The sequence below is a fragment of the Harpia harpyja genome, chromosome 6 (genome assembly GCF_026419915.1).
Source record: "Harpia harpyja isolate bHarHar1 chromosome 6, bHarHar1 primary haplotype, whole genome shotgun sequence".
NCBI classification, from domain to species: domain Eukaryota; kingdom Metazoa; phylum Chordata; class Aves; order Accipitriformes; family Accipitridae; genus Harpia; species Harpia harpyja.
Window position 1 is genome coordinate 56,970,027 of NC_068945.1, and position 15,647 is coordinate 56,985,673.

At 34.5% G+C, this 15,647-nt stretch overlaps 1 protein-coding gene across 3 annotated transcripts in view; it reads left to right on the plus strand.

The window, feature by feature from the left end:
- FBXL13 (F-box and leucine rich repeat protein 13) overlaps nucleotides 1-15,647 on the plus strand; it is a 93,512-nt gene that overhangs the window by 6,063 nt on the left and 71,802 nt on the right. For all 3 annotated transcript variants that reach the window (XM_052788949.1, XM_052788950.1, XM_052788951.1), the window contains exons 2-7: nucleotides 1,360-1,463; nucleotides 4,080-4,173; nucleotides 5,553-5,620; nucleotides 7,307-7,461; nucleotides 10,036-10,145; nucleotides 12,267-12,362. In XM_052788949.1, coding sequence (XP_052644909.1) covers nucleotides 1,360-1,463; nucleotides 4,080-4,173; nucleotides 5,553-5,620; nucleotides 7,307-7,461; nucleotides 10,036-10,145; nucleotides 12,267-12,362 — 627 coding nt within the window. The remainder of the gene's footprint in view (nucleotides 1-1,359; nucleotides 1,464-4,079; nucleotides 4,174-5,552; nucleotides 5,621-7,306; nucleotides 7,462-10,035; nucleotides 10,146-12,266; nucleotides 12,363-15,647) is intronic.

Sequence of the window (15,647 nt, forward strand, 5' to 3'; positions counted from 1 at the left end):
CATCTTTTGCCTTAACGTAGGTTAACGTCTAGTTAAAGATACGCAGTCATGTTTTGAAATTTTTACCAGGCACAAAAACTTCTAGTTTATAGTTTTCATTAAATATTCACTTAAATAACTGCAATTTGCCCGTATACTTTTAAAAATCAATATACTTTGGACATTCTTGCTGTATGTGAGCTCACAATCCAAAAATAAACAATCTATGTCCTTTAGCTGAAGACAGCTAAAGGACAAATGAGAAAAATGGTTCACTGGTTATTGTGCATTATTACTAAAAGATATGCAAAGTAGTGTGATAACACAGTCCTGAAAAGCAAACCTTTTTTTTAAACTGCATTTTGTTTTCAGTACTGGTTACAAGATCAATTTGTGGCCATGTGTCCTGGTTTCAGCTGGGATAGAGTTAACTGTCTTCCTAGTAGCTGGTACAGTGCTATGTTTTGAGTTCAGAGTGAAGAATGTTGATAACACTGATGTTTTCAGTTGTTGCTCAGTAGTGTTTAGACTAATGTCAAGGATTTTTCAGCTTCTCATGCCCAGCCAGTGAGAAAGCTGGAGGGGCACAAGAAGTTGGCACAGGACACAGCCAGGGCACCTGATCCAAACTGGCCAACGGTGTATTCCATACCATGTGACGTCCCATCCAGTATAGGAACGGGGAAGTGGGGGGGCAGGGATTCGCCGCTCGGGGACTGGCTGGGTGTCGGTCGGCGGGTGGTGAGCAATTGCACTGCGCATCATTTGTACATTCCAATCCTTTCATTATTGCTGTTGTCATTTTATTGGTGTTATCATTATCATTATTAGTTTCTTCTTTTCTGTTCTATTAAACCGTTCTTATCTCAACCCATGGGTTTTGCTTCTTTTCCCGATTTTCTCCCCCATCCCACTGGGTGAGGGGGAGTGAGTGAGCGGCTGCGTGGTGTTTAGTTGCTGGCTGGGGTTAAACCACGACACCATGCTTCCCATTCAACGTACTCTTTAGTACAAAGGATTAATCTTGTTTTAAGTTCTAGTTTTCATTAAGTAAATAAAATTATCCAATCTTCTATATATTCTTTCTTTAATGCGCATTAAAAGCAATGAAATTCTTAGTAGAAATTGTTAAAGAAATACCACATATTTTATTACTACCCTAAACCCAGTGCTTTGAAGTCTAGCAATTGAACTATGCTGTTACATGCAATATCACCTTTAAAAATTGAACGAAAGGGGAGGTAAGTGACAAAAAGAAATGCTTCTCTTTTACAGTATTTTAAAAGATGCTGGTAATCTTGTGCTTATTTTAACAGTTTCATATCTAGATGCTACTTTACTGTTAACACAAAGGCATTAATTTGCAGTTTCTTTTTGCAGGTGCTGCTTTGTGGTGTAATTGTTATGCGTCCAGAAGATCCACTTAAATTTTTAGAAGAAAAGCTCAGAGAAATAATGGAAAAGGGATTAGATGCTGTCTTATGGTACATACTAAATAATTGTGTGTGTGCTATGTGGTTTATAATATTGAACTTGGACTTTTAAAATATGCTAATGGCACAGCATCTACTGTGTAGACTGCAAGTTAAATGTTAATACTGCTTTTTCTGCAAATATTAACGGCATATGATATTGCAAAGACAGTAAGACAATATCTTCTAAAAACATAGAAAATATTTTTTATTTTCATGTCTATGGGTTGTTTTTTTTTTTTCTACAGAATATCTGATGAATATAACCTCTATTTAATGCTCCTCTTTGTTTAGTTAATATATTAAACCCTTACTTTTGTGGTAATCAAAACTGAGGTTGTGTTACTTGTTATAACTTCATTGCTGTCCACAGTATATGTACCTATATGAACCAGGGATGTGGCCTTCAAGCACTGAATCATTAACTGTAGTATTTCTCATTTTTTCTCTTGTGTGTTCTTTCATCCTTTTAAGTGAAGTCATCACAGCATGAGTAAAAAAAGACTTAAGGATTTATTTCTGTTTGCACTGGAATCTTAGAAAATACTGTTATTGTCTTAAATGGGAGCAGACTTTGGTCTCTAAAATATGTGCAACTCTTATAGGCTAAAAATGCCATCTGAATTTTTAAAAATATGTTTCACAGCAAGTGCTTTTTCTCAGACTTGTTAATACTTTTTGCCCACTGGTAGACACCCCCCCCCCCCCCCGATTAATTTATAGTTAGTCTGTACCTGACAAAAGAGCGAAAATGTGTGTGTGTAATCTTAGCTTACTGTGCAGAAAACAAGACACAAAGTTTTGCATTAGTTTTGAGTATTGTAAGATCATATGTTCTTACCTTTTTTTGAAGCATATTCATTACTGTTGGTGCAGCTCCTGTGAAAGTTACTTACCCTCCTGCTTTAACTTACACATAAAATTAAGTAATTTCATGGTTCAGGTGTGTTTCAAGAAAAGTTGTGTTTTGTAAATATGCCATCTTTGAGGTTTATAAATTCTGGTCCATTGAAGATTTTGAATATCAGGAAAAAAACTTCAGCTGGTGCAGAGGGAAGAGCAACAAGCCATAATGGTATTTGCATTAACATGTATCACTAAGAAGATGGAGCACTCTCTTTTTTTACTTGCTGGACTTCATCCAAGAATGCAGTTTCATTTGTAGGTGTCACAGCTGTGCAATAATCAAGCATGATGTTTTAGGGTATCATCAGGATTAAGCTGCAAGAAAGCTTTAAATATTGAGAAGAACTTCTACAGAGATTGTACTGTAAGCAAATAAGAAGATAAGAAAAAAGATGCCTGGAGGCAAAAAATCTGCTGGGGAGTGAAAGAGCTTTGTACATGAAGGAGGTGGAAAGTCTTAATTCAATATGAATTAAATTCCGTTTGACATGTAAAGTCTATACAATATAATTTTTTAGAGTTCAGGTTAAGTAGGTGTGCTGTCACTGATACAAGTTTTTAGTAAGGGACTGTTCTGTTGAGATACTGAGTTCTGTAAAATGCCTCATTGTTGTCAGAAAATTGCAGTGTTCATCACTGGATTAAAACTGACCCCAAAAGACGCTGGTGATCTATTTAGATGGGAGCTAGAAAAACCTAGAGAATAAGAATTGGAAAAAAGAGAGAGGGCAATATAATGGACAAAGCCATGGTTAATGCTAGGAAAATAGGCATCTGTTGCAATGTGAAGAAGCTGTAATTTCAAAGGGCTAGCCAGGGAGGTACTTACCTCACTTCTATATTATGTGCAGTTGTCACTTCTGGTTGAAGTTTTCAGTAGGAGGTGAATAATTAATCCTTAATCTTTGGGCCCACTCAAGCAGAGATCTCGGGAGTTGCCTGGACCCCCAAACACTCTGCATGTACTCACAGACTGACTTCGTTACATTGTGGTAGCAGGTAAAATCATTACAGGGGGTGATGGCAGATTTGTGCCCTTATTGTGTCCTTTCCCTGGGGCTCTCCATGGGGTAACACAATTCCTCATATCACAAGGTGCACCAACAGTCTGAACCATAATGATGAGGTTTTATTGTTTACACTATTTATGATGTCTTTCCTAGAAGTTGAAAACTGACTTGATTTCTCTTTTAATTTTGGCCCTCTGGGAAATGTATTTTTCATGGAAGTATAATGCAGCATGGTCTTTTTTGATTTATTTGGCTCGTGGCAGTGTGTTTTCTCTTTTTTTAAAATGAAAACAAAACAGTTTACCTACCTAGACATGGCATGGCCTATCTGCAGCAGCAGGAGACATTGCTCCAACTACTGAAAATTTGAAATGGCTGCTTAGTCAATATTAAGATGAGAAACAAAATAGTATATAATCTGATAGGAAACATCCAAGACAGATATTACATGGAATGTATTAAGGTCTGATGTACACCATATTTCAACATAGCTCTAAGAGTAGCAATAAATCATAATTTGTTTTCATATTTTGTAAACACATTCAAAAAATGGCTGCTATAGGTATTTGTAATAAAAGTGTTATGTCTTAATCTTTTAATAATAACATTATGATACCATAACATATAACTGTAATCTATTAGGTACAGAGAAAAGATGCATTTTCTTTTGCGGGTACTAATATGGTTAATACAATTTGTTTCTCTTTTAAAGGTATATGTGTATTGATCTGTCTTTACACCCCAAATTAAAGAGGATTTCAGAAACTTACCTGAACACTGTTTTCGGACTAGATGGTGACCAATTGGTAAAAATCATTGAACATTTGCATTAAATCTATGCTGTGAACAAATCTTCTAATACTGAATACTCATATTCTGTTTTTAGGTTTTCTCATATTACTCTTCTGTAGCTAAGGCGAGGAATATGATACTGTGTGTTTCTTTCTATTGATACTGATTTGCATCCAAAACCTAATGTCATCTAGGCATATAGTAGGGAACAAGTAGTTCCTGTTTCATATTTGGTCATAATTTAAAAAAGAGTTCCACGTAAATATGAATCTAGTTTCAATCGCATATTTTTTCTATGCATTATTTAGTTTTACTTAGGCTGATTCCTAAAATTACACTTGAACTGATAAGTCTTGGAAAGTGCTATCAACACTAACAATTAATAGTTACAGTTAAATGCAGTATTATTGTACATAAAGCAATACAGAGGTAAACATTTTGGTTTTGCTGATCAAAAAAAGTCACCTGTAGAGAAGAAAAACTGTTATTTTAAAACATTCAGAGGAGAAAATTGCTGTATGACCATGCAAGAAAGTAGTCTCAGTAATGTAGTCAGTAAGTTGGCATGCAGTGTGACCAGATTTTTCTCTTAGTTACCTGTGTATAACTGTACTCAATTTTGTCTTCTCTTAGTACATCTGTACTGTCAGTTTACTGCAATTTAATTTCAGCTGTTTCTTCTTTTACCAACCACTCAAATTTATATTAATCAGTGTAAAAGAGGAATGGTTGATTGATACAGTATATGTATAAATGTACAAACATGTTGCAGTCAAATCCTCTCATGGATTTTCTTAGGAGTAAGAACAATAAATGAGATGAAAAACAGTATTTTCTGAGGCCCAGTTTCTATTTGCACATTCAAAGGACCATATTTTATTTTAGAGGGATATTCTTAGCCTGTAGTCTTACATAATTTTGGTTTTGTAGGAGTTCAAACAGGTTTATTAAAATACCTATGAGTTAGAATCATGTGCTAAATGGTTTACATAGCAATGGGTCATGAAAAGATTTTTTGCAAAGAGTAACTAAAGTATTTGTTTAATATACTAAATTGCTGGATACAGCTGATCAATAAAAGGGTAGATATGAGGTATGAAAGACTACATTTCAGTTATTGAGCTTTCCCTCAAGCACACATATTAGTTCTGTTTTGTATGCTAATTTAGCTTTTCCTTTAACTTCTGTGTGTAAAAACAAAAGTGTAATTTGGTAGCAAAGTACTTCTAACTATACACAGAAAATTATACTTGAACATTCGTCTCTTTAAAATAGATACTTTAATTTGTGCCAATCAACATGGAAAATACAAGATTTCATACTGTTGTCTGATTTTAAAATATTCATAACACAGCAGTGTTTTGTGTACTAATGTCATAAATGATTTGTTTAGATGACTGAAGAATTATGTGCCAAAGCATGGGACTTTTACAGCAGAAACTTAATGAAGCTCTATTTTGGGTAAGTATATGCATTTTACATATACCTCAGGAACGTCTCAGGAAAAATCTTTTACCAAAGCAATATTTATGTAGTTCCTTTGGGGGAGGAACAAGTTTTCATTTTAACAGAACAACATGAAGAGAGATTAGAAACTTAGATTTGACTTTATTTTTCTTCATCAATGTTATTCTATGTTAAAACTAGTAAATTCTGAGTTTCTGCCTGTTCCAGACCTGAACAAAGTCCTTTGACATTTCTGTACTTTAATCCGTTCTGTTTGCCAGGAATATGGTAGTATACCCATGAATAAAAGGATAATTTGCGTTTGGGTCTGAAGGTAAAAGATCTGTATTCTCTTCTGTTCTTTCTTCAGTTTCCTTTATGCTTGGGATTAGGTAACTCATACTTTATGTAATACAACTTTTCCTTTTAAAAATGGGGATGATACATAGATGTGTTTTAAAATGTGATGATCACAATAAATAAACATGTTCACTAATTTATTTGTTATAAGCATGTGTATCAAATTTTAGTGATCCTCCATTTAGAATAGGTAAGTTTGGGCTATTTTGTTTTGAAAAGCATACAATGCTAATTGTATAGGAGGTACAACTTTGTTAAGAAGACTGGTGTAAATCCTTACTAAGAATCATAGAATAACAGAATTGGTAGGGAGGTGAAGATTTTCAAGGTATACTGTGGTTAGCCTTGGTGAACATTGATCTAGGCTGGTTTTAGTCATCTTAAAAATCACAGGTGTTGGAGACATGACAATCTCTGCAGGCAGTTTATTCCAGTACTTCATAATCCTTTCTACTAGAAATATTTTCCTAATACCTGAGCCTTCCTTGCTACAAGAGAAATTTTTTTTTTTTTTCTTTTTGTCTTATACACCAGGGACATCGAAGATTATTCCTTTTCCTTTACAGCAGCATTCTGAAGATTGTCTGAGCTAACAGTTTTGTTTAATTGTCACAGAAGTTGGACTGGAACAGTAGAATGTTCCATTTATAATTGCTCCCAACTATATGAAATGATTTTTTTAATTATTATTTGAAATGAGAGAGATTTTGGCAAATAAAAGTAGTCATGTAAAGTCGAATTTATTCAGTAGTCTTTCCAGCAAATCAGGTATGGAGAGATAGTGTTTTTAATATATCAGCAACATATGATTCATTTGAAATACATTTTTTTGTTCTGAATCTAACTCTTTCTTACTACTTAGCTTAGAAGAGAAATGGGATTTTTACCAAAGGTTAAAATTGTTAAGATATAAATTGTTTGTATTCTATTATATTAACTTTTATTTGTATCGCCAAGAAAATGTAAATAGCACTTAAGTAAATGCATGCATCTAGCACTTTTAAATTATTTTCTATAAACACTCAAATACAGATCTGTACATTAAAGTATAGCTGACAGCAGCAGGAGTATACGATGGTGGAAACAAGCAAGTTTTTATTGCTCAATACTGTAGAATATTATGAACAAGTAGAAATTTTATTAAAATGAGTGAATGAATTACAACTGAAAAATATTATCAGTGCATATTTTATTTAAATTATAAATAACAAATATCAGTCAGAAGTTTATAGTGTTGAACTTGACTGCTTTGTATTTTACAGCAAATTGCAGAGTTTTATAGATTTTACTTCGTTCAGGTTGGGAGTCATATTAAGTTACTCATTCTGTTTTACAATTCAGAGGGTGGATAAAATATAATCTGCTGAAAAAGAACAAAAGAAAAAAAGTAAAGCAGAAGATGGCTCTAGCAGTAGTCCATTACAACGTCCAAATATTAAGAGTTATTATACAGAAGTGGAGCATGTGGGTGCAGATTCACAAGGAAAAAATGACATGTAAGTTTATATAGCTGCTTTGCATAAGACAAAAAAATACATGTTATTTAAAAGAAAATTATGCTGTATAAATTAAATGTGCTTGGTCCAACAATTTGTCTAGCTATCTTTTTGCAGGATGCCATTCATTGGTTGATCTGTGCCAACTTGAATGCCGTGAGAGGAAGTTCCCTGTATTCTTTGCTAGGCCAGGTGGTGCTGGTACTCTTCTCTAAAGACTGAGCATTGATGCTGATGCAAAGCAAGCTTGGGAGGTGTTAGGGAAATGGAATTTATATCAGAAGTACAGGGTGGAGTGAGTCAGGATGCTTTTCTGGGAGGTGAAGAGTACAGTATAGGGATAAAACAGGAGGGATCACAGAATTGGAGTCAGCTTCAGTTAGAGGGAACGCATGATGAGAGGTGGGGAAGGAGTGAAGATCAAAATAAAATAAAAAAAGTCAGAAGACAGAAAAAAAAATACTTTGTTCATTCTGCCTGAGACTGTGTTCCACAGATCCTGTGGGTATGGCTTTTTTTAAATGTCTCCACACAGCAGCAGCTGTGAACAGAGACTCTGTTAACCTGAGTCCACCCAGGCAGAAGTTTCATGAAAGTAAAGAATGGGCCAAAAGCACTACCTATAGCTTTGAGTTTGAGCTCAGGCAGTTATGTATGACTCAAACATTGCTCTTACAGAGCGGGCGGCCCAAGCTGTTGTCTCACTCCCCTAGGCAGTTTCCAGAGGCTTCTATTCTTTTTTATTACTTCCTTTTATATTCTCTTCTAAATATTACTTTCAGCCAAGGCACCTTTGTTAATTTTAAATTCATGGAAGCAGAGGAGGAGACATCTAGAGGGCATAGTTACACAATATATTTCCTTCCATGACAAAGCTGACATGGAGAAATGCCATTCAGTCATTCTTGGCTCTGTGACCCTGTTCATTGACTCTTGACTAGTACCAGTATAACCATTTGTAGGATTACACTGTAAACAAGGTTGCTGGAATGACAGAGAATTAGTGGGGGGGAGGGTCTTTTTTTCTTAAATAAACTTTGATCACTTTGGGGGTCTGCTTATAGTAGATCTCTACTGTACTATGAACACAACCCACGAAGGAGTGATCTGTGGAAAAAGTTCAAGAGTTAACAGTGTGTTATAAGAAAGAATTAAATAAAGGGGCAGGTCACTGGGCTCTTAGATCCCAACTGATGAAAGTCACAGCAAATTAATGTAGATGCAGTCTGAACTTCCCTTGCAATCCTGAGAGTTTTTGTCTTCTTCCCTTGGGCAATGAAAATTTGATATTATTTTGTAGGCATTTGCTTTGCAAATATTTCCAGTTTCTGTACCTTACTGCTTATATAGCCTAAAAAGTTATTAAATTTTGTAATTAAAGTGTAAAGTGTACACTTATTAAAGTGTATAATTAAGTAATATAATACAATATGTTCCCTAGAACACATAGTGTTTCACCATGACTCAGGTAACAGAAAATAGACTTAGGTTTATACAGTTAACATTGCATCTCTTGCCAGATTTGAGACATGCTGATTTTTTTTTTTTTTTTCCCTGACAAACAAGAATGGATCTTAAATGTACCTTTATAATAATTTATTTCAGTTGAATTTCAAGACAACTTTTTGTTAAAAAAAAAAGATAAATGATTCTATAGAATGTATTCAATATATCAAAATTTACATTTTAATCCTTCTTTTGATAGTGAAGACTGCATGTCACACTAATCAAGCTTAGATCTTGCCCATGAGATAGGCTAAGCTACTTAAACAGCTGTATATTCTTGAAAGTATCAAATAAGAAGAGTCTCTCAGCTCCCTTTGTAGCTTATTGCAGTTTTTTACAAAGTTAACTGACAAAAAAAATTTGAATGACTTAAGTTTTTTGCGAAAATTGCACTTTTTACCTCTGTGTTTTATTTCAGTGGCTGTGAAGAGCATTTTATTTTGCTTGCATTTGTAACACCTTTTACACATAGAAGGACGCTTACAGTATTCCCCATGCTTTTTTTTATGTGCTGGACTAAGGAAAATTCAATTCCTTCCAAACTTTTCTTACAAGTAATTTTTTTTTATGTTTACATTAATTCATAATGAACACATGATCTTTCATAAGCTACTTTACTGTTCTTTGTATGTTTAACACTGGTGTAACACTTAGCACTTGACTTTACTGAATTTATTCTTATGACTTTTGACTTCTATGCTATCTGAAACATTATTAAAGTTTTGTTATTGTATTTCACTGAGATCTGTATACATCTTGCACCTCCAAGCTCTGTCAAATTATTGGGTAATTTGGTAGAAATAATATAAGACAGAAATGTCTTATACACAACTGATAAATTGGAAATATGTCATGTTTATGCCTTGCCTGCTAACTTGAAATCCTGTTGCAACAGTCTTAATTATATCTATTGTAAAAAGTTGTTATTTATTTCCTTACAGAAGCTGAATTGAATAGCTATTTTATTGAAATGTAATTTGATAGACAGTCATTCATCTAAAATGTTTAAATGACATACTTGTTCTTACTTGTGGTCCTCAAATTGCTTATAATTATGTATATTTTCAGTGGCAGTGAAGAGACTGCAACAAATCTTTAACAAAATATATTTAAATGCTGTCGTGAAAGCTTGGCATGCAGAGGCCCACAGTTCTTTGAAAACGAAAGCATATTTTGAGGTATGCAGTATAATACTTTGAATATAGTAAGCGCAATGATTAAAGATTAACTCCATTAATTCCAACTGTTATGGAAAAACAACTCCATCAATATTAAATGAAGCGTACTACTAATACTACTATTTAGTACTTATGGTGTTATGGGAAGCAGGTCATTGCCTCTATATTCTACAAGTAAAAGTTTGGTCATATCTTAAGCAGCAAAAGGGGTTGAGTGTTGTTGTGTATTATCAGTGACCTAGCTGGCTTGGATCAGGTGGCTGATGTCTTAGGGGAAGTATTACCAGTTGAGATGATAATCAGTAAAGATGATGGCTCTGGATCCCTGCCACCAGAATCCAAGAGACGTAGATTCCTGCAGAATGAGGAGAAGCGTCAGTAACCTCATCTCCTCCCCAAAAGTGTGGGGTAACGAAAATTGTGATCACCTGAGAGTAGGCAACACATGGACAGCCCCATATACCCCACTGCCAGCAGTCCTGTCTGGTCTCACTGTGAAAAACAGGGCTCTTCTCATTTGTGGGAAGGTTTCTCCTGTGAAGGAAGAGAATGCCGTAGCTTGGTGGGATGCTCAGCAGATACCATGTGGGGAAGGGGAGAGATGGGAGCTGTAAGACCCAGCCACTGCTAATAGCCTGGGGGTTCCAAAAATCACACTCGCGCAGATAAAGCTCTCCCACTGTTCAGCTCCTTTTCCTTCCCCTACTGTAGGATGGTCAGAATGGAAACCAGCTGTGGACAATTTATCAGGTGCTGGCTGCCAGACACCAGTTGTCAGATCCTTCCTGGAGTAAACCTGTCATTAGTCCTGCTTCTTCCCTGTTCTTTCAAATTAGTCAGTAGACTTTCACTTTTATTTTTGTTTCTCCTCTCTCCTGTACATTTTCTTTCTCCTCTTTTCTTGCTGGTATCTTAACATATTTAAAATGTTAGTCTGACTAGATTGAGTACACAAAAGAAATCCTGTTTCTGGAGTGTATCAGGGCATTCTTAGGGAATAATATTCTTAAATTCTTTCCATTCTTAATGGCAGTTGCCAAGGATTGGTTTGACTTCCATAATTAGATTAGAATGGATATAACAGAAAGCATATAACTGAATAATTTTTTATTGTGTACTTTTGTACTATGTACACTTTTGTAGGCATTTTGGATGCAACTATGTCACCTAGACATAGTTTTCTCGTGCAATTCAGCATGTCCTGGGATATCTCAGGCAAGGCTAGACCAGACAGGCCTCTAGCTTAAAGCTCAAAAAATGCAAGAATCCTCTGCCAGTCCAGTGTCATATCTGCCAGTCTTTTGTGGATATCTTGGATAATCCAGGGCATCTGAGATGACACTGATTGATTTTAAAATGCAGAATTAAACCATCAATGATTATAATATGTAATAAACTTAATGGGCCAGAAGAACTCGCGTTGCTACTAAAGGGCAAATAAATTTTCAGAATGGGAAGTTACAATCTAAAGCTCGTTATTTCCATTTACTCTGTTCTTTCTGGCTTTCTCATCCCACTGTTTTCTTCCTTCCCATTTTCTTTATTCCTAATTTCTCCTTTCCTGCATATTCCCCCTTTCTTTTCTCTTCTCCTCTCTTCCCTGTAGCAATATTCAAATGAAAACCAATTTTATAACCCCTGAAACTCTTCTGTTTCTAGAGCTAGAATAAAAGGAGATTCACTGTTACTCCCATGTTGAGATTATATATGAAAAATACTTTAGTATCTTTCATCCATATATATTGTGGGATACAATATAACATCAGAGAGATTTCAGTAGTGAAGCCTTCTGAAGACTTGTCTGAAAAATTTGCATGTGCTAGTGGTATGCTTGTGTCATATTGTGTGTACACAATGTTTTAGTTTGGAAATGCAGATGGTCTCCTATGCTTCTATATTGTATTGCTACAATGCAAAATCATGAGATGCACCCTAAAACTATGATTATTCTCAGTAACAGCAGTTACAAGTGTTCATAGATGTGTAACTATATGGGGATTTGAAAATACCTAGTTAAGTTTAGCAAATTTAATTTCATTTTTTAAAATATTTAAATGTATTTGAAACTTTGAACCTTCAATTAAGATAAAACTGTACTTCTCTCTTACCATCTTTTTTCAGAGTTTGGCAAATGAAAATCAGAAGGGCTGTTTTGAATCAAATGATCTTACTGTCAGACATAAAACATCCCATTTACCAGAAAAAGCCTTATTACAGGTTTGTGATAGTTGGTGTTCTTTTTAATTTTTAATATGAATATTTCATAAATGGTATATATCTTGTTTTGTTGAAAAAGATGTGTTTGTGCAATGGAAAGGAAAGTTCCTGTTTACCTTGTTCACTTTGAGTCGGTTGGAATCCTTTGAAGGACGGTAATGCTATTCTTTCCTTCAGTGGCACCTGATCATATTCTGCATGCCCTAACCTGACATCCAGAAGCTTCTCTGAGCTGAGACTGAAAGAGGGAGACTTAAAAAGGGAGAACAAGAAATCAGGAAATCTGTAGGATAGGTAGAGAGTGGAACTTCTCAGAGAAGTAAAGGGGTTTGTTTATAGTGAATAGAAACTTACAAGCAAAGCCTTAAATGTGATAGAAAGCAGTTTAATTTTCTTAAAAAAATAGAGGGAAGACTGTATGGACATTATGCAGCTTCTTAAGACAGAAAAAACTGCTACGCCAGAAAGCAAGAGTAGAGGAGAGGAATCTAGTGCAAGGGCGCAGTGGGTAGGGAGAGATTTCTTTCCAAACATTTTTATTCAATTGTTTAAATTAATTTGTTTGTTTGAAAGGTTGCTTTGTTCAGTATTTTTGTATCCTTTCAAAATGTAACTTTAGAGGGTAAAAGCTTGTTAATACGCTGACTTCTAGAAGACAAGGTGGTTCTACCCAGAAGAAAGATGATTGATTTGTGGCAGTATTTTAGAAAAAGAACAGAATTACTAACTACTGGTTGTGGGACCTTCAGTTGTAGAGGCCAGTTTAACTAAATTATAGGTTGGTTACTGAAAATAATTGCTGTTGAGGGATACATTCAAACTACTGCTAAAATGTTTTCTTTTTATCTTCTTATTCATAGGCTTTAATTTGTCCTATCCTGTTTTTCCATTAATTTAACATTGCAAAAACATTAAAGTGGTATTTCAGAAAAACATGATATGTTTTTCTTTTAAATAGTATGGACAATAGTGAACTCAAAATTCAGTTTTTATCCAATAAAGTCTAAAACACAAATGCAGATACTTAATTTTAAGCACATGCATAATGCCACTGATGTCACAGGAAACTTGAATCTGTAAGCTAAATCATGTTCTGTAAGCTAAAACATAGTTTACAGACCTTACTCACAAAAAATAGAGCATGCTTTAATTCTTCTTGATGTTATCTATATGGATTCCACTGGTGGTGCATACGGTCTTCATGGATGTGAGACTGGTTTATTTTGACTTAGGTCCATCAATGGCGTTTAGTTTGTGCTGTTTTCTTAGTACTGGTTCATTCAGTAACCAGAGCTTCTGCTATCAAACGATTCAGATATGGGCCCCTTGCACCAGCAGTAGTATCTCTCCTAAAGAATTTGGGAGTCATGATACTCATACCTCTGATTACTAAGGCACTGATACAAGTTGAGGAAGAACCTCTAATATGAACCTCTTCTTCAAAAGCAGTGCACTCAAAAGGGAATGTTCTTCCCATACAAGCATACACACCACTAAAACAGAGAAAGAGATTAATTTACTGTATGAGTAGCAGAATGACCAAAATTTGATCTACAGTGCCACCTCCTAATGTTCTCTTTCCTATTAAGGTAGTATTATACACTACAGTAGTATTATATATAAAAGATAGTATCATTTAAGAGTGTGTGTGTGTGTGTGTATATATATATATGTATCAAAGATAGTATTATAGCTTGCATGTGTCCATACCTATCCAACTTGTCATGCCTATAAATAAACAATTATTCAAATTTTCAGGAATTCTGAAGTTGGTAGTAGCATCCTTTCTTCATTAAAAAACCTTGAAATAGTGTAATCTTTCTGTTAGTTCTATAACAAACAATATTGACAGCATCATTCCTTTTTTTGTAGCTTGGGAGAAATCTTTATTTTATCTTAATCTATGAGCCTTGTTTTTTTGACATCCAAACCATGAGCTCAAAATATAGTGACATTTTAAGCTATCCTTCTAGGTTGCCCTTTTTTGAGGTCACATCATGTTCACAGTTACATGTGCTGCTGTCACAAAGAATCAGATCTCACATACATAAAGACTATGCACATGAAAACCAGAATCTGGATATTAACTTATCAAAAAGAATGACAGCTATTCTGAGGTATGTAGCCATACTTTTTGATTAAGGCTACAGAGCAGCTGTAAAAATACATTATATAATTTTCTCTTCTGTTCATATATAAACTTGATTTTATAGCCTGTATAAATCAAATATACTGTCAAGTGCTACTTTAGTGGCTTAGCAGAAAACATTGATGTCTTCCATTTCTAGAGCAATTCCATATCTGAGGTCGGGAGCTGAAAGGCAAGGTAGTTTGGCAGTTTAGACTTTGGCCCCATCATAGTTTATATTTTAAGTGCATTTATGAGCAAAATGAAGTAGGAAGTGAGAATTCTAATGATTTGAATACGAAATAATAACCTAAAGAATAAGAAAAAATGAAATTTGTGTGGATTATGCAATTTTAAGCCGTATTTCTGTGATCCGTATATATATACGTCATTGTAGGAAGAGGAATCATTTTTGTTTGTCTGTATTTAAATGGTATTTACATATCTAAAATCCAAATCCAAAAGCTAGAGCTAAGGAAATTGTATGTCATAAAAGAAATCAAAACTAATGTCACTGCAGTGAAAAAACCCAAGAGGTAATAAAATGAAAAACAACAGGAGGGTAAGGTGAATATATTAGGGAATGTTAGAATAATGACAATGTTGAGTTTTTCACTAGAGAGTGATTAGTATCTTGGATTTTCAGGAAGCAATAAATAACAATAAGATTGTCTGACTATTTTCGAATCTGCTGATTAATTTAAAAGATCTTTAACTAGCAGTGTGCCTGTTCAGGAATATGCCTTTTTTTGTCACGGTTCTTTTCTTGTGACTGAGCACACAGGTAAAGATAAAGAAATGTAAAAATTCTGCATCTTAAGCAGTATACATTTGTATACCTTTGTGTACAAATGAGTTTCTCTGTACTTTTTCACATATTCCTATATGTAATATCTGCCTGTTCATTGAACCAAACCACATGTAGTTTTCTATTCCTATTTGTATGTAGTAAATAATTTTAAAATATGATTTTTTTCAGTCCTGCTTTCTTAGGGTTGAGTCCTGTTATTTCCCCCTCTTTACAGCACAGGAAAATAAAAAGGTTTTAATATGTAACAATGTTATTTCTGGGGGGAACGTATGTTCCAGTTCACTAAAGGATTTAAAAACCATAAAATGAGCTTAGGTAGGAGTTTATCACGTAGATCTAAAATAGA